Source organism: Choristoneura fumiferana, chromosome 27 (assembly GCF_025370935.1).
Source record: "Choristoneura fumiferana chromosome 27, NRCan_CFum_1, whole genome shotgun sequence".
Lineage (NCBI taxonomy): Eukaryota > Metazoa > Arthropoda > Insecta > Lepidoptera > Tortricidae > Choristoneura > Choristoneura fumiferana.
The window spans coordinates 2,080,551-2,108,516 of NC_133498.1; the positions used below are offsets into that span (position 1 = coordinate 2,080,551).

Genomic DNA, 27,966 nt, shown 5'->3' on the forward strand with positions numbered 1-27,966 from the left:
TTGCGCTGTACATGCTATAATGTGCTCATATAAGTACATTAGACGTATTTCTACGGACTCTAGCGCGGCAAGACCAATTTAAGTGCGTTTGGTAATTAACTTGAAAACCTTGAAACTTACAATTCTGCTACTATACGCTAGATGGCGCTAGTAGCGTACTTTTAAGATGATGATTGTTTGATTCCTTCCAGCCATTTTTCACATAAATAATATTTCCACAGCTATAAAATGTTTGTAACGTCATATGATGGCTACACATAATTACCGACCAAAACACAATGCAAATTGTAGTTAAGATATACGTTACGAGATGGCGCTAGTCACTTGCCTATTTTATATAGTTCAACTATTCAACACGGATGGCGCTACTGTGTAATTTTAAAGAGACTTGCCGTGTAATGTATTGAAGCGAAATAGCATTTTTTTCGTTTTTTCGTCATGTTTACTGGAAGGGGCTCTGTCGCAGTTGCAGGCGGCCCCACCCTGACCCTGGCGGCATTGTGCGTTGCACCACGCGGTCCATCCCTCAGCTGTCGTGAGGACGCGTGCCACCGCAGCGTGCGCAGCAATCGCGGAGGATTCGGCAGTCAGCGCCGCGCAAGGGGGGCAACCTGGGGAAGGTTATAGGTTGAGAGTTGAGCAGTTGAGTCTGCTCATACAGATCGACTGATTTATGTTATGAATTCACATGTGATGATCACACAAGTGCGTTTGGTAGTAATATTGTAGCGACGCCTAGCGCCATCTAGTTAGCAAATATAGAAACTTCAAATCCTACAACGCGCCATCGTAGTTTCTCAACTCGGACGCATAATGTATATACAATTTCGAATCTGGATAGGGATACAGATATATGTCAAACATAATACCGGTTTCGGTTTCGGTTACGGATATTAAATTATTTCGGATTACCCGATAGTTTCGGTTACGGATACGGATATTAGATTTTTAAGGAAGTGTAAAAGTAAAATACTTAATCCTTATCAGTGTTTAGATTTAAGATGAAGTTTCAGCGGACTAGCGCCATTTCCTTTGCGTGAAAAGTTTTTACCACACTGTTTACATTTCGCAGAATCTACATTAACTTCATCAAAAAATGTCCATATTAAACTATAATTAGCACGCTAAATATAAAATAAAATTTCTTCCGTTTTATTTTAGTCAGAAACTATCTACTTACTATTTACAAAACTTATACTAAATAGAAAATGTCCTCAAGGCTGCTGCTTTGGGGGGCAGTTCCTAGGAGGCTGGCAGCATTACCTCTCTGGATAGCTAGGCTGATGCGTTGTGCAAGGTAAGCCCCAGCCCGCCGATCCCTTGAGGTATCTACCAGCCGAGAAGATAGCTGGCGGAGGAGCTGTTTTGCCTCTGGCCCCCAAGGCCCCAGAGTTTCTACACCAAAAGGCGTAAATATACAAGCCTCACCAAGACAACATATTTTATCAAGTACCAAGTATGACCAACAAGTTTTAATGTTTACGACTAAGCAATTAAAATAATAACAATACAGAGGACGCGCGCGGCTAATGTGTCGAGTCGAGCCGTCGGCTCGGCCGGGTAAAAACAAAAACCTGTCACAACTTGTCACATTTAGGGGCTGTTTCACCATCCACTGATTAGTGTTAACTGACGGTTAAATGTGATGCCGTCTATTCAAACAAAACAAATAGAGACGGCACCACATTTAACCGTCACTTAACACTAATCAATGGATGGTGAAACAGCCCCTTAAACTCCGCCCCTATCCGAAACTATCCGAAACTTTTATATCGGATTCGGTTGCCGTTACGGATAGTTTTTAATTTCGGATATCCATAACATCCCTAATTTAGACTAGGAGTGAAAATCACTATTGTTTATTATGTGCCCGAATACGGCTGGAAAACACAAATTTTTTTTAAACAAAATGCACCTACTACACACACACACTTCTCACACTTCGGTGGGTTTTAGGAGTGTGGTGTAAAATCAACATCACGTTTTTGGTGGAAATGCCGCATGAAACACTACGCCCCCAAGCGGGCGCCTCACTGGTTGTGAACCCCTGACGTAGGGTCTGGAGCCCTGGACCTGTGGCCACTCACCCCCTAGCACGTAGTTGTCCGCCAAGCAGAAGGCTGCGCAGACTTCAGCCCAGGCCACCGGCAGGCTCGGAGGCGCCTCGCACTGGCAAAGCGGACGGCCTGGGGAAAAACAAAGAATGATTTATCATTTACTAGTGTTTATTAGTGTTAAGTGTTTAACCTCTTCACCGCCACAAAAAAAACGAAGTATCATGCTCTGTACGCCACAGAAAAACCAGCGATTGATTTTTAATTCCATTGCAGAAGGATTAATTTCGAGTTGAATGCGGGTCATGTATAGATGACCGTGGCGTGTGAGGAATCCTTTTGGCGGTCACGACTGGATGACTGGCGTTGAAGAGGCTAATAAGTTCTACTCGTACCATGGTCAAAGAAAAAATACAGTTTCGGCAGCCAAGTTTTAAGTAATTATATTTGCAAGTAAATTTTACTTACGTAACTATGCATACCAAACGTTAGCGCGTTCTAATCTGTAACCAACGCCATCTGCATCTGAGCACTGATGGAACTAAGTTTAGCCATTAGGGTGGTACCCAAAGTGGCCACCGGACACCACATCACCACCGAGTCACCGACCGAACCGAAATTGATATGGCCGAAAATAGTACATTGTGTCTTAAGGGCGGTAAATAAGGAAATACGAACGAGCGTCTATTAGAAGCCCGAAGTGACTGAGGGATTTAATGAGTCGATGTTCGTAATTCTAGTACCGCCCGTGCGACATACAATGTTTTTCATCACATTTGCGAGTAAAATTTATATTTTTAAAAGAAAAAATATAATTCTTCCAAATAGTTAGTTTTAGTTAGTTTCGTCAGCGTTCAACAGATGGCGCTGGCTGCAGATTAGATTGCGCTAACGTTTGATCTGCACAGATCTTTAAGTAAATTTTACTAGAGTAATAACTATTAACTAAACTTACTAGTATATTAAATTCAAATTTTTGTCGGGAACCTCCGTTGTTTATGGTGTTCCTTCCTGAGTTCCCGTGTAATGACCTCAGGCCGTATTGCCTAACGTGCTACGTGCTAACGTTTCTAGCGCTCGCGCTCGCAATCAAATGACAGTTTTTTTCTGTTGACAGCTTCTGTCATTTGAATGCGTTCGCGAGCGTCAGAATCAGAAGAAACGTCAGGCAATTAGGCAATACGGCCTCTAACTGTGATTGAATACAATACAAATGAATCGACAGCTCGAAATTACACTCAAAGCTGAAAAATTACAATTTGAAATACAACAAAGAAAACTGCCCATCCTGAATATCGTCAAAAATAGTATCTTGTATATTTACGTAGACTCAGAGAACATACAATTTGTGTAGAAATTTGGTTTCGTAAAACGGGGTTACTTTAAAATGCAGGGGCTACTTTGGAGAACACTTTTTACGCCACGTCCTTATTTTTCACTTCTCATGCTCTAAAATCAGGTCAATATAGCTTTACGAGCCGGAAGTAAAGTGAGAGTACTTTAGTCTCTAGGGAGTAAAAGTAATTAATTTTTTAATTTACTTCGAGTGACATACTTATTTTTTTTAGCATTAGAAAGAAGGTAAGCGATCCTGAATGGTCTTTTTATTGAAAAACACTTGAAAAATAAGTCACAGCAAATATGTAACAATTAGCAAGGACATATGATCATAATTATACATTATTTTGGTATAATAAGTAACAACAACTGTTTTTTAAAAACGTTTTTCAATACTGTCAAGATTGTTTACCCTTCTTCTAATGCGAAAAAAAAAACGATGTATAGATAAACTCAAACAGCCAGTACCTGCTTAGTTTTTGGCATAAAATAAGATTGTGTGTGGAGCATTTTCATGACGAAAATGTTACGTTCTTAGTTTACGTGGGCTTAGTTCTATGCTTTTTCCGCATAGAAGGTGGCGCCATTCTATTTATTCCAGTTTGTGTGTGGACCATTTCGCCGATGCGATTTTGTTTTATCTGTGTCTGGTTGGAAAAAATACTTACCGCGGAAACTGAAATTGTTGTAGAGCGTAAATCATAAACGATTAAAGTAAATTGATTATTCTTACAATGTCGTCAATTAATTATGATGTCAAGCAAAGAGCAAAATACATAATAACCAAGCATTGTTTCTTTTAAAGTTTCTTAATGCTCGGTGTGAAAAGTTGTATGAGCCACTCGAGAGCATAATTATTTTCTTCTTGGGCTTTATACTAATTTAGCATTGCAACCTACAGATATGTTTTATTTACGGAAATCGTTGTGGAGATGGTTTAACTCACTGTCTTGTTTTCATTGCCAGTACTGTCAAGCTCAAAAGTAGATGAGCAACTTTCGCTGTTAGCACGCTTCCGTATTAAGCTTACCACAGTTAGCAGCCCGTTCATCATTGTTATTTTTTATGATTTTTTTTTAGTTTAATAATTTCAAAGTTTACGCGGTAACAAGGGACAATTGACAACAATTGACCTAGTCTCAAAGCAAAGCTTGTACGTACCATATGGATACAAATAAGGCATCAGATAAACATACTTTATATAGATAAACACTTCAATGTCTTCAATGAAGAGATTGTCTTTTGTTTCAGTGTTTTATTTAATTTAATGTCTATGAGAACTCCGACAATAAGGAGTCCCTACAAAATTCGATTTTTGAGAATAGTTAATCACAGACATAGCTGCGGTAATAGTTAATGCAAGTAAATTTTACTTACGTACCTATGCATACCAAACGTTAGCGCGATCTAATCTGTAACCATCGCCATCTGTCGAGCACTGATGGAACTAAGTTTAGCCATTAGGGTGGTACCCAAAGTGGCCACCGGACACCACATCACCGAGTCACCGACCGAACCGAAATTGATATGGCCCAAACATTATTTTTTCACTCCTCATTCAGAAAAGTAACTTTTACTCCCTGACGAGAGGGATCAAAGTGCAACTTTTCTGTTCAAGGCTTTTTAATTGTTTTTTTTTGAAAATGAAAGTTTTGAAGTTGATAATGATCATTGTAAAACCACGCCATTTTCTATGCTGGTTGCTCTTTAATTATAATGTCGTAGGTGTGGAGAGTTACTTGATGCGGCGGCGTCAGCTTCGGTGGTGTGGACGTATCGCGGATATCTGAGGCAAGTAGCAACGCATCTTTTTCTAAACTCCAGAATAGTAAGCGGAAACAAGACAGCCAGCTCCTGATGCCTAATAGTATATATAGTATAAGCTTTGCTTAGTTTGAGACTAGGTCAATGAGGGCTATCGCGTATGAATTCGCCACTAGAGGCGCTAGTGTAGCGTGAGGTCTCCGAAATGTCAAATCTCATAGTTTTTGGGTGAGCTACGCGGGTTTATTTATAATTAGAATAATTTTGTGAATATTTTGCAATTTCTGAAATTAATTATGGCAAATATGCGTTCCGGGGCAATTAATGTCTGTTGTTTTGAGACAGTTTTGTCTTTCGGAAACCTTTTTCCGAACAAAACGGGGACTATGCAACACTGTGGCATGCTCGATATTTTTATGGTACTGTTTTAAGGTGTATTGAATATGATTTTAATCTAAACTTTGTTCTCACGCCCGTAATAACAGACTTTGAAAGCCATACTTTAAAACCTCACGCAACAGTGCGCCATCTAGTGAGACAAAAAACGATAGCCCTCATTGCTATTCCCAGATATTTCAAAAGGCGTGTCCAAACCGCTACAGTTATTCAAAGTCAAAATATCTTTATTCAACACAGACATTCATCGCCCCGGAACGCATATTTGCCATAATTAATTTCAGATATTGCAAAATATTCACAAAAATATTCTAATTATAAATAAACCCGCGTAGCTCACCCAAAAAACTATGAGATTTGACATTTCGGAGACCTCACGCTACACTTGCGCCTCTAGCGGCGAATTCATACGCAATAGCCGTCATTGTCATACCCATATGGAGTCTGTTCTGTTTTGTCTGTCCAATAATTTGCCAATGACAATCGCCCATGGATGTAACTATTTTGCCACTACTTATAAAAAAGTAATATCTGCAGATATCACGGAACATAAACGAAGAATAACATACTACTTTTTATTTCCTTGCACGAACCACGAAATAGACAGCAGGGCTACTACGAAACTCGAAGTTCGTGTCGTGCGGTCCCTCTGACACTTATACTATTTAATACGAGAGACAGAGGGACGGTACGATACGAACCTCGAGTTTCGTAGTAGCCCTGCTGCAGAAACAGCGGAGCGGAGGAGTAGGAGGTACTCGGTAGGACCTGGGTTCGATTCCCAGTGCGGGTCTTATTTTTCTGGTTTTTCTGTGCATCTATATTTCAGTTTGTATTTTGAATCTAATGAATTTGTCAATTTGCAGTAAATAGTTGGTTTTGTATTGGTATTTTTTACCTATAGACATAATTCGTAACCCACGAATTGTCCCGGTAATGAATTGCCTGCATATGGCAACCCTAGTCCCACGGCGATGCCACATGGAAGAGAAGTATTTATAAATTTCAGTATGTATTTTCAATTTAGGTTTTACGGGATGACCGTAAAAGTAAAAATTTGGAATTTAAATAAAAAATACAAAAAGATTCAAAAAAAAACAATCTTAAATTCATTAGAATTGGTATTTAATTTTTTTTTTTTAGCTTTAAAAAAAGTGAGCCCTGATTATGACATTTGACAAGTCTTAAAACTACTCAGGCATGTGATTTTCAACAACACTTATTAAAAACTAGTATTATAGTTAGTAGTCAAAATCCGGGACGTTAAAGTGTAATTCCTGAACACGGGACAAGACACGTAGTTCCGGGACAATCCCGGATGTCCCAGCCATACACCCTGGAAGACTATTCCGGCGTTTGAACCGCCGTCATTATTCTCAACAATTGTTTTGATTTGATGATGATTTGATGTGATAAAAGGGCCTTGGGAGTACTTGTACTTACCAAGATTGTACTGGCATAGCGTCGGGCACACGGCGACCCTGGGCTCTCCGTAGACGGCGTCAGTGTTGTTGGCGTCCTCTAGATGCAGCTTCAGGCCCACGGGGATAAGGTCCGGGCACGTCGGGCCGCAGGGAGGCCCACCGAGGCCTGAAATAACATAGATTTAAGTTAGTATTAAAACATATTGTATTGTAAAACTCTTCATACTCTTAGTGTACATAAAAAACATGAAAATAACAGAACACAGGACAATAAGAGCCACAGGGTAATAAGATGTGGATATAAGTCTACACTAATCAGAGCTCAGATTTTTCGTAGCAGTTTTGACCTGTCATAGTGACTTCTCATTTATAGACTTCCGTAAGACAAGAGTAAGTAAGACTTCCGTAGAATAAAAGTAGAGTAAACAAAAGCGGCATTATAGTAAACGAGCAATCTCTTTCAGTTAACTTTTCAGCAGTTGAAAATGTGACATTGCAATGAAAACAATAAATAGTTATCAATTTCTAATTTAATGATTTCAGTTCAGTGTTTTTTTCAATTTCAGGTTCAAAGTCTGTTGTAGTGGTTACAAGTATTTCATTTGTTTCTCTATAAAAGAAACAAATGATTGTACCTAACTTCTTCCATATTTTATGTTTATAAAACTATTAGTTTATATCATACAGCAGCAGTAAATCATTACATACAGCAGTTGAATCGGGAATCCCCGAAAATGACATCTTGGTTTTCATTGACGTTGCATAAAAAAGAATCATGCCAAAGTTCATGACGTAAGCTCAGTGGCTGTTATTTCGAGATTTTATCCCCATCCCGTGGGTATATCGGGATAAAAAGTAGCCTATATGTTATTCCAGACGCCCAGCTATCTACAATCAAAATTTCGTTTCGTTCAGCCGTTTAAGCGTGAAGGAGTAGTAAACACACACCCATGAAAAAAAAAGAAAAATGTTTATTTCACTAAAACAACATTGTTACATAAATTAAGGGTTGGGACTTCCCATTAAGTAAACATCATACTTGTATCAGGAAGCCCCGCTCCTCCATATCACAAGTTGTGGTTATAAAACAAAAAAAAAACAAAAGAAAGAAAAAGTAAATTTTTAACTATTCTTCCCATCCATCATCACCCAGTCATCCATCCTATATCAACCCACCATTTTGAACATTAATACATTTTACTTTAGGTAAATTATATATTTTTTTAACATAAACCAAAGAATTTAAACAATTCAAATCTGACTTTATTATTACTTACAAACAGTTACCACCAATCACTCTCAAAACAGTAAAGTCTCTGTCTCCTCATAATTAAGCTTTTTTAGCCACTCATTTGTTATTTTTAGAGTTGTAAGTGATATATGTCTAACACTTTATTAATTTTATTATATACATAAGCCGATTGAGTTGCAAATTGTCTTTTAGCAAATACAGATCTTGTAACTGGACCCTTCCATCGTGTTTCCGTCTACGAGTTAAAAGGCTAGAATTAAATTTCAGTGTTTTGTGTAATCTTGTTATTATACTCAAAACGTACAGTTTCCTCATAGACAGTATGTCACTTAGTTGGTAAAGTTCATTCGTTGGATATCTGTATGGTTTAGAGTAGATAACCTGTAACAATCACCGTTGCCCCCTCTCAACCTCCAGAAACTTGGTTTTCGCTGCACCACCCCACACGGATATACAATAGGACATAACTGATTGAGCCAACGTCACGTATAGTTGGTTTAATAGTCTTCTTGTTGTTATCTTAGTTTTTTGAATAACCATATCAATTTGCGTATTCTCATATTAACATACTCAGTATATGAGCATACCATGTCATGCGCTGGTCCAGCATTACACCAAGATATTTCGTGGAGTTAACTTTATCGATACTCATACATTTACATAATGAACGATCAGAAGTGCTACATGTGTGTATTTTTAGATTAAGAGTGTTATTAGGTTGTGAACTGTTATATTTAGTGAAGCATATGTAATTAGTTTTATCACAATTGAGAGTTCGGAAGTTGCGTTTTAGCCAAGAAGATACGTTACTGAGACCTTTCTCCGCCCTTTCAAACACAGACTCCCAGGATGGACCCTCAAGCAGTACCCCCATGCACCCCCCTTGCATTTTGAGGTTTGTTAAGTCGTTTATATACAGTAAAAATAGTGTCGGTCCCAGGACGGATCCCTGGGAGACTCCAAAGGTTATATCTGCCTCTTGGCTTATAAAGTCATCTTAACTCTTTGGGTACCCATAAATAAAAACTTTCGCATTCATAATATACTAGCCGTTACCCGCGACTCCGCCCGCGTAGTATTCGTTTATCGTTATCCCGCGGGAACTATGCAAGTTTTCGGGATAAAAACTATCCTATGTCCTTCCCCGGGACTCTAATCTAACTATCTGTGTACCGAATTGCATCTAATTGGTTCAGCGGTTTAGACGTGAAGAAGTAACAAACAAACAGGCTTACATGCTCTCGCATTTATAATATTAGTAGGATAGTGCGAAGTAGGACTAATCAAAGGTCATCGATTAATGGCCAGTGCCAACCTAACATGATAAGTTTAAAACATTCTAATTTATTAATGTATCGATATAATTTAGGTCTTCGATCAATAATACAACAATGTATGTTGATCGAAGATTTAGGTAGAGTTGATAAAGTGCCACGAAAAGAAAGAAAAGCCTTGAACAGAAAAGTTGCACTTTGATCCCTCTCGTCAGGGAGTACAAGTTACTTTTCTGAATGAGAGGTGTGAAATAGTAGATTGTTGCACCAAGCAGAAAGTTATTTATTATTACAGCGAGTGCCGATTTGGAGCCCGAGCGTGAGCGAGGGCTTTAAAAAGCACGAGGTCAATATAAATTACTTAATGCGAGGTGCATAATCTGCTATTCTTTCAACTATTACAAGAATGTAGACGAAAAAAAACTCATGCTAAACAATTAATAGGAAAGAAATGTCACTAGCACTCGATGACTCCATTTTTATAAGTTTACATTCGCACTATCAAAAAATGTCCACGGAAAATTCGCAAGGTTCCCGCCAATTTTTTTATTTTTATTTTTGGCAGAGTTAGTAGCCAGTAGCAGATATTTTTACCCGCGATCTGTCCAATTTCAGATGGGCGCCAGGTTGGCCAACCAAAAACACGAAGTTTTTTTTTAAATATACGGCCTTACTGTTTTTGGTAGGATTGGTAGCAACAATTTTTTGTACGCAATCTGTCAAATTTCATAAGACCGTCAGGTTGAGCAACCTAACACTAGATTTTTTTACACTATGCAAGCTAATTTTGTAGCAAAAATACTTGTGTTACCTCTTTGGTGGTGCAATTTAAAAGAATCTAAAACAATGCAATAAAGGATTTTCATACATTTTTCTGCTCTATAGAGCAGAAAAGTCCCGCTTTGTGCTGGGTTTTTAGTGCGGTTATGATGAAATTAAAGCAGTTGGAAGAAAAATAAATTTTTGGGCCATATTAATTTCGGTTCGGTCGGTGATGTGATGTCCAGTGGCCACTGTAATGGCACCACCCTAATGGCTAAACTTAGTTCCATCAGTGTTCAACAGATGGCGCCGACTGCAGATTAGATTGCGCTGCTTATTTCTCAGAGCTGAGTCTCAATGGTTTACAAGTGAATGAAAGACCGATATTGTCTCTGGTCCGAAACTGAAACGCTAAGTCGCGAAAGGGATGCCGCTATATGCAAACCAAATATTGTGTACTAAAACCTCTTTATTTTTGAAAACCATAACTCTATGTCATTGCGTGTTCTTAGCAACCGTTGTGTTGATTACAAATAAAATGTTTACGCTGTCACTAATCCACGATTCTCTTTTCTCACTGAAAACTTAGTTTTATCAATGAGGAGTTAAGAAGCACAATGTCATGATAGTACCTATGAAAAGTTATAAAACTTGAATAAAAGTTTAAAAGTTCTTGAAATTTAAAAATATTCCAAGTAAAACACTTAAAATTCCAAAATAATTGTCAGAATGAGTAACTTATACTGAATCGCAAAATTTGACACTGAAGCGATTCAATTCCCACTCAAGTTAAGCGTCATGGTACGAAAACCGCTTGAAGTGAGTGAATGAAAATGTCTGTATCGCTGTCGCTGAACCGTGCTAGAACTGAATCGCAAAAGTAACGTCGTGGTACGAAATAGCGATGCAGTTCAGTTTAGAGCCTAAACTGAATCGTATTAAGAGAGCGTGGTAGGCCCCCTGAGGGCGTATTCGCGATCGCAATCAAATGACAGTTTTTGTACGCAATCTGTCATTTGATTGCGACCGCGAGCGTCAGACACGTAAGGCGATACGGCCTCTGACCCTGACTGTGATTTGAATACAATACATGAATCGACGGCTCGAAATTAAACTCAAAGGAGAAAAATTACAATTTGAAGTACAACAATGAAAACTGCCTATCCTATGGATATCGTCAAAAATAGAATCTTGTATATCGGCATCTTAGTTCAAACTCTATTTTATTATTTTTATTTATTCGACTGGATGGCAAACGAGCAAGTGGGCCTCCTGATGGTAAGAGATCACCACCGCCCATAGACATCTGCAACACCAGGGGGATTGCAGATGCGTTGCCAACCTAGAGGCCTAAGACGGGATACCTCAAGTGCCAGTAACTTTACCGGCTGTCTTACTCTCCACGCCGAAACACAGCAGTGCAAGCACTGCTGCTTCACGGCAGGATTAGCGAGCAAGATGGTGGTAGCAATCCGGGCGGACCTTGCACAAGGTCCTACCACCTGCAAAACTCGTACTTATTACAAAAAAAACTAATTTTATTTTTGTAGTATGGCAATTGGCCACTTTCAGTGGTTAAATAACACAATAGTTTACAATACAATGTCTTAAAACTTTCGTGATTTTCACTCATAGTCAAAATACCACCAACGGGACTTATAAATAAATAAATATCACGGGACAATTCACACCAATTGACCTAGTCCCAAAGTAAGCTTAGCAAAGCTTGTGTTATGGGTACTAAGCAACGGATAAATATAATTATATAGATAGATACATACTTAAATACATATTAAACACCCAAGACCCGAGAACAAACATTCGTATTTTTCATACAAATATCTGCCCCGACACGGGAATCGAACCCGGGACCTCAAGCTTCGTAGCCAGGTTCTCTAACCACTAGGCCATCTGGTCGTCTATCACGCTAACACACACGAGTTATATTTACCTCGACGTTTCGGCAACATTACAGTCAGTCACAGTCGGTCACGAGTAGACTGAAGTGTGTTCTGAGGGACGATCGGACGTTGTTAGTGTTGTGTCGGTGTGATGGGGTGACAAATAAAAATGATCAAGTGCGGACAGTTCGAAGGACTCGCGCTGCTAGGCAGACTTGACACCCCACACTTCAGTCTACTCGTGACCACGGCCACTGTAATGTTGCGGAAACGTCGAGGTAAATATTACTTGTGTGTGTTAGCGTGATAAGTCCTCTGCGTGGTATTTTGACAATACTTTACTGCTACATAAACGCATATTACTTGTATATCAAAGACCATCCAACTGTATAGTATACATTTGTTTATATTAAGGCTGTGACGCTCGACGGCTATCACCTGCGTATAACAGAGAGGAGAGTTGTGTCACGCAGGTCACAACCCATACAAAAACTTAGTGATTTATTTGAAGTATAACTTAATTATGGATGTCTTGGTGAGTTAAATTTTTGTACTAAATAAACCCAGTGAAGTCAAACGTTAGCGCTATTTAATCTACAACCAACGCCATCTCTGTACTATTACGTAAAGTGTGTCTCAGGGAAGCTTTTGTAGCGCTTTTGTATTTAGTTCTTCCTTTTGGTGCTCCCTTATTGGCTGGTATAGGTGTTATATAACGTTATAAAACATTTGTTTTGTAACATTGTATAATTTTTTTAACAAAAATTTTGTACATTGTTATCATTCAATTAACTTTTTTATTTTTTATTAATTAAAGAAGTAGTTATTTTTAAAAGTCGCTAAACTAATGTTTAGTTTGAGGAGTATGATCTATGTTTTAATTATTTGCTTATAATACAGGCCACACCCGGTATAACTATACGTTATGCCAATCCAATTTATGGAAAGTGTAAACAAACAGATTTCATCAAAATTCTTGTATAAAAACCCACTGGATCGAATCAATAACTTATATCTATGATTCGCGTCTTTTAACTTGACGTCTAATCACTTTTTCACCTAAATTCACATAAAATTCAGGTGCGACGACGAGCGTAGCGAGGAGGAGCGTATTAGGTTCAACTATGACCAAAGCAAGCACGAGCCGAGCGAACGAAGCGAGCGTGCCGCGGTAGCGGCCGGCGAGCGCCAGAATTGTAATATATGCATTTTTCTTTGTGAAAATTCAGTGTCTAGTATGTATTTCAACCATTATAGAAAACATACTGTATAAATTTTGAACGTATACATTATGAAAATATGCATTTTGTGCCATATGACTAAGAACCATTATGCGTTGTAACCATTATATATTTTGACCACTATGCATTTCAAATAACTTTATATATTTTGATGCAATATATTTTATAATTTTCGGTATTTCAACTGTATGTATTTCAACCGATATGTATTTTAAATTTATACATTATAATACGTACCCTGGCACTTCACATGGCATATTCGCAGAAATATTTGCATGTACGAAAGAGATGCACCATTTCATTTTTAGCATGAGCGATGAAGATATCAATAGCGCAACGCGAATACACAACGCCAAGTGAAGTATATTCTATTTGTTCTAACAGGATTCAAATGACAGACGCCAAACTGACGGAGCTAGAGTCCCTCCTACTGTTACACAAACTATCGATACTTTTGCTTGTACCTAGTGCTGAAAGTGGCAATACCATTACTTGTTGCTTTAAACGTTACGCTGTCGAACTGAAAGTCTTATTTGGATTTTAAAATATAATTTATTCAACACTTGAGTGTCACTTTCCGACTCTGACGAACAATATCGCAAATTAATAAGTTCGTTTATTTTACCGCTTTTATTTTTACCGATAACACTCACCTCTAGCTTTATTAAAACAACATTGTAAGGGCGTTCATTAAAGTAAGTTAATACAACGCAGTGCCTACGCAATAACTTAACAATTTGTTAGAAAATTTAATTTCAAATACGCGAACAATCAGCAGTTTTAATTAATTTCATTTTTTCAAGCATTATATATCTGTTGGAAAAAATAAAAAATTTGCTACCGCATCACAAAGTTACGTGCACGGAAGAATAAAAAGAAGGTTATTATGAATCATCTTAGAAAAAATAAAGTATTAATGTGCTTAAAATATCGGCAACGCCCAACTTAAATGATATGCAACATACAGACCCACTGTTAGTACTCATAAAATGTATAATTAATAATAGCTGTGACGAAGCAATTTTTTTTATTTTTTATTTGACTGGATGGAAAACGAGCAAGTGGGTCTCCTGATGGTAAGAGATCACCACCGCCCATAAACATCTGCAACACCAAAGGTATTGCAAATGCGTTGCCAACCTAGAGAGAGGCCTAAGATGGGATACCTCAAGTACCAGTAATTTCACCGGCTGTCTTACTCTCCACGCCGAAAAACAACAGTGCAAGCACTGCTGCTTCACGGGAGGATTAGCGAGCAAGATGGTGGTAGCAATCCGGGCGGACCTTGCACAAGGTCCTACCACCTGCAAATGAGATTAAAAATACTTATTACTTATGTCTTAAATTTTAAGACTTAAAAGATGGAAAAATATTATTATATACCGGGTGTGGCCTGTAATACGAGCAAATAATTAAATAGATCATACTCGTCAAACTGAACAACCTAATTGGTTTTTTATTTTTATTACTGTTTTTTAAGTTTATTCGAAGAAGCAATTTAAGTTTATTCGAAAGAAGCAATGAAAAGCAAAATGCTTGATGTTTGTAGCGTGACAGGCGACGTCAGTTGTGTTCCAGGATGGCGTACATTGATAGCAGTATCTAATTTGTATGAAAAAAGGAAAATTCAAAGACTCCATTATTTTTAAAAGTCGCTGAACTAATGTTGTTTACTTTGTTCAGTTTGACGAGGATGATCTGTTTTAATTGTATGCTCCTATTACAGGCCACACCCTGTAGGAAGTTTAATGACGCTTTAAATTATTAATGTCCGGTTGTGAGGAGATGTCCGGTGGTCACTTTGGGTACCACCCTAATGGCTAAACTTAGTTTCGTCAGTGTTCAACAGATGGCGCTGGCTGCAGATTAGATCGCGCTAACGTTTGGTCTGCACAGATATGTAAGTACAATTGGCGTGTTTTTATTCTTTAATCCGTTACCCAACGGTTATCTGTTTTTCGAATTTTTGAAGGGTAGCTGCTCCTAATCAGAGCTGAGTCCCCATAAAGAGTAATTATAATTAAGAATACAACTTGAAATTATAAGTCATCGCGCTTAACTTAACAGGATGATTGGCTAGTGGGTCATCAAAAAAAATTAAAGGGCTTGGATTTTAGTTTCCGCGCCAGCCCAGTGCCGATTGCGAACTTCACACATACCATTGAATTGCTACGCTGGTTTGTGCAGGTTTCCTCACGATGATTTCCTTCACGGTAAAGCTCGTGGTAAATAAAATTACAAATGTAATTTCGCACATGAACTTCAAATAGATCAGAGGCTAGCCCGGGTTTGTACCCACGATCCTCTGCTTGAGAGGCCATAGGTCAAACCACAGAGTACATTTTGAGGCTTTATTCTGTGTAACAATATATTCTATTTAGTTTGTCAGAGTATTAGAAAATAGAGACGTATATTTTCTTTTTTGAATCTAATTATTTAATGTAAGGCTCGGTGCACACCCTACACTGTACTTTTAACATTATTGCAAGCGCGGACCAAACTAATACAACCTAGGGCTCTGAACCAATGAGATACAAATTTGGCCTCGTCTGCACTTAGGGGTCAATCACGCCAACTACTGCATAAACCAGCTAAGGTTTCTAAAAGTGGCTAAAAATGTAACAGCATGTAGAAATCTAAATAAATTTAAAAAATAAAAAAAACTTGACTGTCTTAAAAATACTAATAACATTTTTTGAAAACTTACAATTTGGCGCCAATAATCCGCCATTTTGATTCTTCAAGAATTTCATGTACCCAGTCTCACTCGCGTTATCAAGGCGAATCCAATGACGTATCATTTATCAAAATCGGTTCAGCCGTTGTCTAGTTACGAGAGGACAGAGGAATAGACATACATACCTACATACGCGTAGGTATACATACATGTATATGCGTCAAACACATAACCCTCCTTCTTCGCAGTCGGGTAAACAGAAGAAAACAAGTTTAGTGGGCTAGGACTCTGTTTAGTAGCTAACTTAAAGTTCAACAGTCGGGACCCATTCAAATCGTGACCAGCTAAAAAATTTTTAGTACCTAATGGGTCCCGACTGTGTATATTCTCTATATATATTTAGGGTGGGCTAAATATTAGCTTTCATTTGATACCATATTCGGTATGTTTGAACAAAAAAAATTTTTTTATAGCTCATAATTTGGCACCAAAAATTTACCTTTATAGAGTTATAATTTCACGGCTCTACTTGTATCATCGATTGGATACGAAATAATGATCAACTGGCAGTAAGAAGTAAAAATATTCTAAGAAATATTTTTTAACTGAATCTATTAAAAAGAAGGTACAAAGAACAAAATTAAGAAGAATTAATTGAAACGTTGAAGGCACTAATGAAAATAATTAATGTATAAAAAACAACAACAAGGACAGTTTGTTAGATGCAAATATCGATAGTATTTCTGAATATACAAGTTGTTACATATAAAAATTAATCCCTAGTTCTCTTGGCCTGAGATAAAAAAATCGATTGAGTTGAAAATACGTGATTAAAAAAGAAAAAACTAACTTCTTGTAAATCTAAAATTCTATATTTACAAACATTTCCCAGCTCACCTGATATTGGGCAGGGTGCCCGAACCTACCATAGATTTAAAACACACACCTAAAATTCAATAGGTACTAATATAATAAACCAACTTACCATCCAGTTCCAGTCATTGCAAACCCAAAACAAAAACTCACAATAAAACAAACAAAACGGCATAAAAAATAAATAAATAAAAACCTGCGTGGCACAGGTCCGAGCACAAACTGTCTGTGGCAGGCACTGACGGCATCCAAGCCTCTTTGTTTTTGCGAAACTGAGCGAGATATATCCTATTCAGTTCCCCTCGGTCGTACTTCAACTGCAGGACAACTTCAGGCGTCTCTAGCTGTCTCTTTCCCTCCAGAAAAGCCGGCTCCCTCATTGGTTGGATTTCCAAAGAGTCGCCTCCTGATTGGTTGGCTGCGATCGTCGCTAAGGGTAGCAACACGCCCACCAAGAGGGTGGATAGAATTTTCATTTTTGTTATCTGTAAAGAGTTTATAAGTTATAACCTTTTTGTTTGGATGATTTAATTCGGAAAAGACGTGCTTTGAATGGTTAACTTTACTATTCAAAACACACATTTACAATTGTTTGTTTGTTTGTTTGTTTATACTCTTTATTGTACAAAAAGGTTACATAACAAAAAAGTAAAGTGTTAAGTACAAAGGCGGACTTATCCCTGCAGGGATCTCTGCCAGTCAACCTTTGAGTGGTAGAGCAGCAATCAAAAAACAAGGATCGACATATAGAGCAAATCATTTGAATAAATATAAATGCATAACAACACAATTTTAAGGAAAAGGTTGATGATGTGTGGTATTTTATTAAATAACTAAGTGTTTACCCGCGGGTTCGCCCGCGTAAATCATTGGATCCAGCATTTGACGATGACGACGACCGGATGGCCTAGTGGTTAGAGAACTTGACCATGAAGCTTAAGGTTCCGGGTTCGATCCCCGGTCGGGGCAGAATGACATGAATAATACCAATGTTTGTTCTCGGGTCTTGGATATTTAATCTATCTATCTATCTAATACCTTGAAACGAGCAATTCTGCTTGCACTGTTGTGTTTCGGCGTGGAGAGTAAGACAGCCGGTGAAATTACTGGCACTTGAGGTATCCCATCTTAGGCCTCTAGGTTGGCAACGCATCTGCAATAACCCTGGTATTGCAGATGTATATGGGCGGTCGTGATCTCTTACCATCAGGAGACCCACTTGCTCGTTTGCCACCCAGCCGAATAAAAAAAACGGCTCTAACGATTTCGATGAAATTAGGTACGGTCTTATCTCTGGGAAAACGCTGGTTACCGAGTTTTAGCCCGAGCGGAGCTCGTTCGTCCAGGTACAATGTATTTAAGTATGTATTTATCTATATAAGTATGTTTATCCGTTGCCTACCTAGACAAGCTTTGCTTAGTATGAGGGTAGGTTAGGTCATTTATTGTTGTCAATTCCGATATTTTATTAAATTCATAACGAGTAATGTTGCATATAAATTATCTGTCATTTACGTTGCATTAAAAACAATCATGGCAAATTTGATGACTCTACTCTACACTCAGCGGTTAAGTTTTTGAGATTTTATTCCTGTCCCGTCGGTATATCGGGATCAAAACACCCTACCTATGTGTTATTCTAGATGTCTAATCTTCTACGTACTAAATTTCATTAATATCTGTCGAGCCGTTTTAGCGTGAGAGTAACGAACATAAATAAAGCAAGATAAATACCAACCAAGAACAAATAAAGAATAAGATAATAAATTGAAAATACAAACTGAAATATAGATGCACAGAAAAAACAGAAAAATAAGACCATCACTGGGAATCGAACCCAGGTCCTCGGTAATCCGTACCGCGTGCTATACCGCTACACCACTGATGGTCAACGGTACCGACACGAATTTCCCTATGCACCTCATATCTCAGCTTGTGTTTCTTACTTAGTCACTTAAGCAGTGACGCTAGCGACATCTATGCCGTAGCCCTCATCGAGAAACTTTTTCGGCATTCCATTGGAACTAACCGCTCACCCGGACAAGAGATATCGTTACTAAGCAATCAAATTAAGATTGGTTTTTTGGAATCTTTTGATATTTTTTTTTTATTTCAATTCCAAATTTTTACTTTTACGGTCATCCCGTAAAACCTAAATTGAAAATACAAACTGAAATATAGATGCACAGAAAAAAGAAAAATAAGACCATCACTGGGGATGGGCGCGGTACGGATTACCGAGGACCTAGGTTCGATGATGGTCTTAGTTTTCTACTTTTTCTGTGCATCTATATTTCAGTTTGTATTTTCAATTTAGGTTTTACGGGATGACCGTAAAAGTAAAAATTTGGAATTGAAATAAAAAAAAACAAAAAGATTCCAAAAACCCAATCTTAATAAGATAATACCTGACCAAGGAATAGCTAAATAATAAGGCACCTATAAGTTGCTTGCAACTGCCTGCCTGGTAATTTAAATAATACCATGGTAAAATATTATTCCTCAGATCTGTATAATAATTCTGTGTTATGTGCACGCCTTTATACTTTAAGATTCTTTTCAGTCATTTGTAGGTACCCCCCCCCAAAAGATCCGCCATCTTTGTCTATAATCGCTTAGGTAGCAACGATAATGCCTACTTTGAGAATAGAGAACGAATGCAGAATTGAATGAGGGCTATCGCGAATGAATTCGCCGCTAGAGCGCTAGTGTAGCGTGAGGTCTCCGAAATGTCAAATCTCATAGTTTTTGGGTGAGCTACGCGGGTTTATTTATAATTAGAAATAATTTTGTGAATATTTTGCATAACCTGAAATTAATGATGGCAATTATGCGTTACGGGGCAATGAATCTGTGTTTTGAGACAATTTTGCCTTTTGGAAACTTTTTCCTCCCTTTTTTTCCGAACAAATGGGACTGAGCAACACTGTGGTTGCTGGATATTTTTATGGTAAGGTTTTAAAGTGTATTAAATATGATTTTAATCTAAACTTTGTTTTCACGCCCGTAATAACAGACTTTGAAAGCCACACTTAAAACCTCACGTAACAGTGCGCCATCTAGCGAGACAAAAAACGATAGCCCTCATTGAGAATTGAAAAGAAGAATTGAAGGGGGGGTGGTTGACATTCATAAGTGCTTGTTTTAGCCTAAATTGAATAAAGATATTTAGACTTTGACTTTGAGGCTTGAGCGTAAACCTTTGATATTACAATACTCTATTAAAAACCGACTACTGAATTAATTAAAACTCTCTATTATTTATGATTTGTTAGATCACACCGAGCCGTTATTGCGATTAGGAAGTAGCAAAATTTCCGTTCGCATTTTTCCCGAATGTTTTTTTCCCACTATGGTTTTTTACTGAAGCTTATTTTCACAGTAGCGTTTTTTTCCAATCAGAATCGACACACACAGTGTCGACGGAGCTCCGCGGCGGAGCTCCTACAATGCGTAGTTTTGGGCCTTTGGCCCGATGCAAACTTAATATAACCTAAATCTACCTATGTTTCTGTGACCATTCTGTGTAGTAAAAAAGTATAGGTACTGGGAAAAAAAAGCATTTGACAGAAAATGCGAACGGAAATTTTGCTACTAGGAAATAACGATTCTGGGAAATTGATCTAACTAACTCATAAGGTAGCGGGTGAGCAAAGAAATTCTTTTAAGATTTTAGAGATCGAGCTAGAAAATACTGAACTTAAATAATGATAATAGATGATAAGTAGGTAATACCAGTCGCCCGTTTCACGAAGCTACAAGTCACATTTTACAAGTGGTAGTTTCTTTGTAAATTGTACCTTCGTGAAATAGAGCACAGCTATTTCATCAAATTTCATTCGAATTCATCCCACTGTTTTTAGAATGATGAGTAATAAACATACCTATGCAGCCGTGGTGGCCTAGTGGTTTGACCTATCGCCTCTCAAGCAGAGGGTCGTGGGTTCAAACCCCAGCTCGCACCTCTGAGTTTTTCCAAATTCATGTGCGGAATTACATTTGAAATTTACCACGAGCTTTGCGGTGAAGGAAAACATCGTGAGGAAACCTGCACGAACCTGCGAAGCAATTCAATGGTTCGTGTGAAGTCCCAATCCGCACTGAGCCCGCGTGGGAACTATAGCCCAAGCCTTCTTGTTCTGAGGAGGCCTGTGCCCAGCAGTGGGACGTATATAGGCTGGGATGATGATGGGATGATGAACGGTAAAGTAATAACATTTTACAAGTGGTAGTTTCTTTGTAAATTGTACCTTCGTGAAATAGAGCACAGCTATTTCATCAAATTTCATTCGAATTCATCCCACTGTTTTAGAATGAGGAGAAACAAACATACCTATACAGTACACACATATTCACAAACTTTCACATTTTATAATATTAAGTAGTTTAAGATCTTTATTATTACATTTCCAAGTTTTCTGAAAATTATTTCGCGGGCGGAAAAACGTCGCAAACATATTTTCAACTTCGGGAGATATTTTCAAACTTTGTTGGGATAAATGGAAAACTTCCAGTTTGAGAAATACTGCGATATTCCGGATCCGGAACCGATAAACGATAGGCCATCAAGGATCAAGTTGGGCATGTTAGAGAGATATGCTGCAGTCAAATTATAGCTAAGTAAAGTTTGCGTAGGGGCAAAAAGAGGGGTTATAAGTTTGACGCTAATGTTTTGCCTGAAAGCGAGTTGTTTGGATGTTCTAAGTAAAATTTTATTCAAATCGGTTAAGCCGTTTTTGAGGTAAGTGTTAAACTTTGAAATGACAATGTCAGTTTTACAACTTTTTTAAGTGATTAGATTAATTTTAATGTCCCACTAATATAATAAATGTATGTATGTTGCATCTGTAATCCCCCTGGTGTAGCAGGTGTCTATGGGCGGTGGTGATCTCTTACCATCAGGAGACCCACTTGCTCGTTTTCCATCCAGTCGAATAAAAAAAAGTGAAAGTTTTAAGTCTGTTTTTTTTTATTCGACTGGATGGCAAACGAGCAAAACCGCCCGTAAACACCTGCAACACCCGGGGTATTGCAGATGCGCTGCCAACCTAGAGGCCTAAGATGTATACTTACATGAATTGTAGTTTATCCCGAATAATGCGTGTTCATTATTATATTGTATAGGTTATGTAAACAAACGCTTACTCAAAGCATTTGCCAGGTACTTAGTTTTTGCTAAATTTAATTATTTCAAAGAAGTTTCAGTTATTTAAATAAAAACGCAAAGCAATGCCAGGTATGGATTAAGTAATTTTGCTCGAAACAACTTTACAACTAAAAAGATCTATTTTCGATAAATAACTTCCAATTTCGACCGTAACACAAGGAGATTGAGTCTTTTTGGAATAACTTAGTTTTGGAGTTACGACATTTTGGTTCAAAAGCAGTGAAGGCTGTGTTAGAAAGAGAGGTATGAGGAGAAAGAGAGCGGTGCTATTGATTTGCCGATGCTATGTACTAGCTATGTGTCCCGTTATGTACTAAAACACGAGTTTGGGTAATTTTATCGACTAGAGTACTTTTTTTATTTGTGAACAAAAATTAATCCAAATAAAAGGGTTTTTAAAAATAGCATAAGGTGCTTCTGACTCTCATCATCATCATCATCCCAGCCAATTACGTCCCACTGCTGGGCACAGGCCTCCTCTCAGAGAGAGAGGGCTTAGGCCATAGTTCCCATGCGGGCCCAGTGAGAATTGGGAACTTCACACACACCATTAAATTGCTCCGCAGGTTTGTGCAGGTTTCACTATGTTCTTCACTATGTTTTCCTTCACCGTAAAAGTCGTCCTAAATTTTAAATGTAATTTGAATGAAGTTTGAAAAACTCAAAGGTGCAAGCACAGGTTTGAGCCCACGACTCTTTACTAGAGGCCATAGATCAAACTACTAGGCCACCAGGGCATTCGGCGTCTTACCATAAAGCTTTAAATGCAAGGTAATAAGAAAGTACATGCCTTGACAGTAAATAAATAAAAATCAAGGTAGTTCTGAAGGACGGTTAAAAAAATTATTAATAATTTGTGGGTAGTTTTGTTTTGTTTCATAAAACGTATGTGGGTACTTGGGGAGTTACAGTGACAAGTTAAAACGGTGGTTGTGGTTCGTTAGTCTAACAACTGGTAGCATGGTGTACGGTTGTGTCACTCTGAAGATGAGCTCTGGTTGAGTTCGAAACGCGTCAGTGTAGTGTGGTGGTGGTGATAGATGGGTTTGTGTGGTTTGTGTGTGTTCTTACAGTGTGGAGGTGGAGGAACTGCATGAACACGCATATTTTGCGTAAGCTTAGCTATCGTAAGGTCGCGGGTGAGCAAGGAAATTCTTTTAGTTCATTTATATGGACCTCCGCAAAGTAACGCCTGATTCAATAAATTAATAAGAAAGTGTTAAGATAGTTTTGACCCACCACAACTGCTCATATTTCTCTGCTGCTGACTGTACGTAAAGTACATTTTATTATTATTATTGTTACCTAAATTATAACTACCGACATGCTTTGGTCCTTTAAATTGAAAATTAATTACAGGAAATTTAAATAAAATAAAAATACACCATCAATCAATTCATGTGCGAAGTTACATTTGAAATATACCACGAGCTTTACGGTGAAAGAAAACAATTCAATGGTGTGTGTGATGTTCGCCTGAGAACTACGGCCCAAGCCCTCTCATTGTGAGAGGAGGCCTGTGCCCAGCAGTGGGACATATATAGGCTGGGATGGATGTACATCATCAATCAAAACCAAAATTAACAGTACCTAGTTATAAATATACACATTTTTCAGTTTCTCGAAAGTCAGTAGAATCTCCCGTTCAGCGTCTACTAGTACATACAATTCATAGCACATACTAATAAGTCCCGCACACTTCAGGGATTCAATTGACGCTTATTGTCGTCGAGGTGAGACATCACTTATTTCATATTGCTTTGCTAGCCCACTCGCGGAATTATCCCGTGGGATATTTTGGAAAGTTCGTTCATCTTTGGCTACATCATGAATGGTTTTTTGCCGGAGGGTTTTTTAGGGTTTCGAAGCCAAAATGGCAAAAAAGGAACCCTTATAGTTTCGCCATGTCTGTATGTCTGTCTGTCTGTCCGTCCGTCCGCGGCTTTGCTCAGGGACTATCAATGCTAGAAAGTTGTAATTTTGCACGGATATATATGTAAACTATGCCGACAAAATAGTACAATAAAAAAAGAAAAAAAAACATTTTTAGGGTACCTCCCATAGACGTAGTGGGGTGTTTTTTTTTTCTCATCCAACCCTATAGTGTGGGGTATCGTTGGATAGGTCTTTTAAAACCATTAGGGGTATGCCAAGACGATTTTTCGATTCATTGATATTAAAATCGAAGTGTTCCCCCCCCCCTCTAAAATCAAAACCGGTGGGTGGAAAAATTAGAAAAACTTCAGGATGGTAGTAAGTATATCAAACTTTCAAGGAAAACTATAACGGCTAAGTTTGCTTGAGAATTATTAGTAGTTTTACTCTTAAATAGCAGCCTAAGGTATAAAATATACCTAAACTTGGAAGATTCCGTATAAAATATGAAAACCTTAGAAAAATATTACTTGATTTTTTCGTAATGGCTACGGAACCCTATTTTGGGCGTGTCCGACACGCTCTTGGCCGGTTTTTATGGAAAACGTCAGCGCCAGCTCGAGGTGGTGATGAGTCAGTCGTTCTGACCTTATCAGGTCGCGGGTGGTTCATATGAACCTCCGCAAAGTAACGCCTGGGTTCAATAAATCTTAATCCTACTAATCCATACTAATATTATAAATGCGAAAGTGTGTTTGTCCGTCTTTCACGCCGTAACGGAGCGACGGATCGACGTGATCGGCGGTCGAGGGTCACCAACGGTGCTGGCTGAAAATCAGCGCGGGGGTGTTTATTATTAACGCTTCAGCATTATGCTGAGCCAGTGTCCTATTCACAACCGCAATGAGACATACTTCCCTACGTGTTGTCTATTTGTACTTAATACTATTGTTGTGTCTTGTGTTGTGAATAAATGTATTTTCTTTCTTTCTTCTTTCTTGATTTTGGCATAGAGATAGTTTATGGGCCCGAGAGTGACATAGGCTACTTTTTATCCCGGAAAAATGCACAGTTCTCGAGGGAACAGCGCGCGATAACCGAATACCACGCGGGCGGAGCCGCGGGCAAAAGCTAGTATTATAAATGTGAAAGTTTGTGAGTGAGTGAGTATGTTTGTTACTTCTTCACGCTGAAACGGCTGGACCGATTTGGATGAAATTTGGCAAAAAGTTAGTTTATAACCTGGATTAAAACATAGGATACTTTTTATCCCGATGTTCCCACGGGATAGGGATAAAATGTTGAACTAATAACCGCTGGGCTTAGAGTCATGAAATTTGGTATGTAGGTAGCTGCACGTCTGGAATAACACATAGGCTGCTTTTCGTCCCGACATTCCCACGGGATAGATATAAAATATCAAAATACCAACCGCTACGTTTAGACCCATGAAGTTCGGCATGGTTGTTTCCAAAGCAACGTCAATAGCGACCACGATGTAATTTTCGGAAATTCCCACGGGATTTTTTTCCCCGGAATTTCAATTTAACTGCTGGATCTAAAGATTAACGCGTACGAATCCACGGGTAAACATCATCATCAGCCTATGTTCGTCCACTGCTGGACATAGGCCTCTCCCATGGCCCATGTTAAAAATAAAGTTGTGTTAAATACTTGTGATGTATACATATCATTTAATAATATTGTAAATCTGTTTAAAAAAAATATATATACCTCGTTGAGTTTCTTGCCGGATTCTTCTCAGCAGAGGTTTTCCTAACCGGTGGTAGATTTTTTTTTGACATTCATAAGTGCTTGTTATAGCCTAAATTGAATAAAGATATTTTGACTTTGACTTTGGCACGCCACTGAGCACGATCCTCGGCCACTCATCCAGATCTTGCCAGCCGCCCTGCGAAGATCATCGCTCCACCGAGTCTGAGGACGTCCTACGCTACGTTTGCCGATCCGTGGTCTCCACTCAAGAACTCGTCTACCCCAACGGTTATCGGTTCTTCGGGTTATATGGCCGGCCCATTGCCACTTCAGCGTGCTAATGCGGTGGGCTATGTCGATAACTTTGGTACGGGTAAACACTAGTAGAGTAATAAATAAAGGTTCTCTATCGTTTGCCCGAATTTCATATGCCCGAATGTATCGTTTTCTAGAATTTTCATTTGCCATAAATTAATTTATTTCTGAAATAGTAATTTCTTCAGAGTTGATTTAAACTAAAATAACCTAACCTACCGCATTCTATATGATGACATTTAGAAAAATCCTGAAAACAGCACGGTTCTATATATTTTATGGCAAACGTTGGTATGGCAAGTGAAATTCGGGCAAATGAAATTCGGGCAAGTAAAGGTAAACGATAAATAAAAGCTTTTACCTGAATTCCGTCTGTAGCAGCCGCCATGATTCCGTAGACAACCTTCGATCTCCCGATCGGACGACACTCGCCCCCATATAATACGATATGTCACAGTATAAGCATGGGGACAGAGGCAACATGACAACACATGGGTCAATTTTTTTTGTCGTTTTTTTTTATAGAAAGAAAGAAAGAAAATACATTTGTTTAACACCATAAAAACATAGATCAAATACAAGACATACGTCACGCTAAGTAGGTAAGTACTCAGCGTAATGCCACTGCCATTTTTAGTTCCTTCATTTTATACTAAATTTTCAGTTTAGTTACGAAATTTCCATACATTTTGTTTAACTCAATGGAAAAATTTGTAGGGCATAGTGTGAAATAGGGCTTACCATAGAATAAGCAACTTTACCAATTCACCAAATCGCATTGAAATCTGAGAAACGAAAGATAACGACGAGAAAATAAAAATGACAGTTCAGTTCATTTCAAAGTTCAATATCTCAAAAACGGCTTGACCGATTTTAACGAAACTTATCTAAGAACCACCGAAAAAAAATCGCTTTAATCCTAATAAGACCGCAACATAATCGCTCCATCCGTTTGTGAGCTACAATGTTATAACACACCGATATCTTGCGTCGGGGGTTAAGGCTCTGTTTCCACCAGGTGCGAGGAGTGTCGAATAAACATCGAATAGTATAAATAAAACAGCATAGTACAAACCTGCGAAGCAATTCAATGGTGCGTGTGAAGTTCCAACCCGCACTGGGCCCGCGTGGGAACTACGGCCCAAGCCCTCTTGTTCTGAGAGGAGGCCTGTGCCCAGCAGTGGGACGTTTATAGGCTGGGATGATGATGATGATGAGTATAAATAAAGTGGACCCCACTCAGCATAATGTTACGGCAAGCCGCAACGCTGTTTTTCAGTGGGACCCATTTAAAAACTAAAACATATAAAGAACATTACAACTCAGTGATTACAACACACTATGACGACACAAACGCCAGCAGCGGAAGGAAGCGGGAGGATGTGTTTTTCATTAACCAATAGAAACACTTCACTTAGCTCCCCTATCGCCTCGCTCCGCTCAGCTGTTTCCACCAGAGTTGTGCTGTGCCAGGATAGGTAAATGAAGCGTTTCTATTGACGTCTACACAACTTTGGTGGATACGCAGCTTAAATCCATACTAATATTGTAAATGTGTGTCTCTGTATGTTTGTCTGTCTTTCACGTCGAAACGGAGCGACGAATCGACGTGATTTTTGGCAAAGAGATAGTTTCAGGCCCGAGAGTGACATAGGCTACTTATTATCCCGGAAAAACGCACAGTTCCCGAGGGAACAGCGCGCGATAACCGAATCCCACGCGGGCGGAGCCGCGGGCAAAAACTAGTGTAATAATAATAATACTATTTCTTTGTTTCAAGTAACATATGACTCATTTTCATCATTTCTCATTCATTTTTAATTTTGCTTCATTTTGACATTATGAAGTCAGATTTTAAAAAATCTCTGTCTAACCATAGTACTCTGAGTTTTCAAAATTGCTCTCCGATATGTTATCTGGGCTTTTTGCGGCTGTAA

At 38.5% G+C, this 27,966-nt stretch overlaps 1 protein-coding gene across 1 annotated transcript; it reads right to left on the reverse strand.

Annotated features, from left to right (window-relative positions):
* Window positions 1–378: 378 nt before the first annotated feature.
* LOC141443223 (uncharacterized) lies at window positions 379–26,456 on the reverse strand. Its single transcript, XM_074108433.1, has 5 exons — window positions 26,391–26,456; window positions 17,153–17,441; window positions 6,996–7,142; window positions 2,088–2,186; window positions 379–611 (listed from the first exon to the last, which is right to left on the reverse strand). The coding sequence occupies exons 1-5, from the start codon at window positions 26,415–26,417 to the stop codon at window positions 379–381; spliced, it is 795 nt and encodes a 264-aa protein (XP_073964534.1). The 5' UTR covers window positions 26,418–26,456.
* Window positions 26,457–27,966: the final 1,510 nt, after the last annotated feature.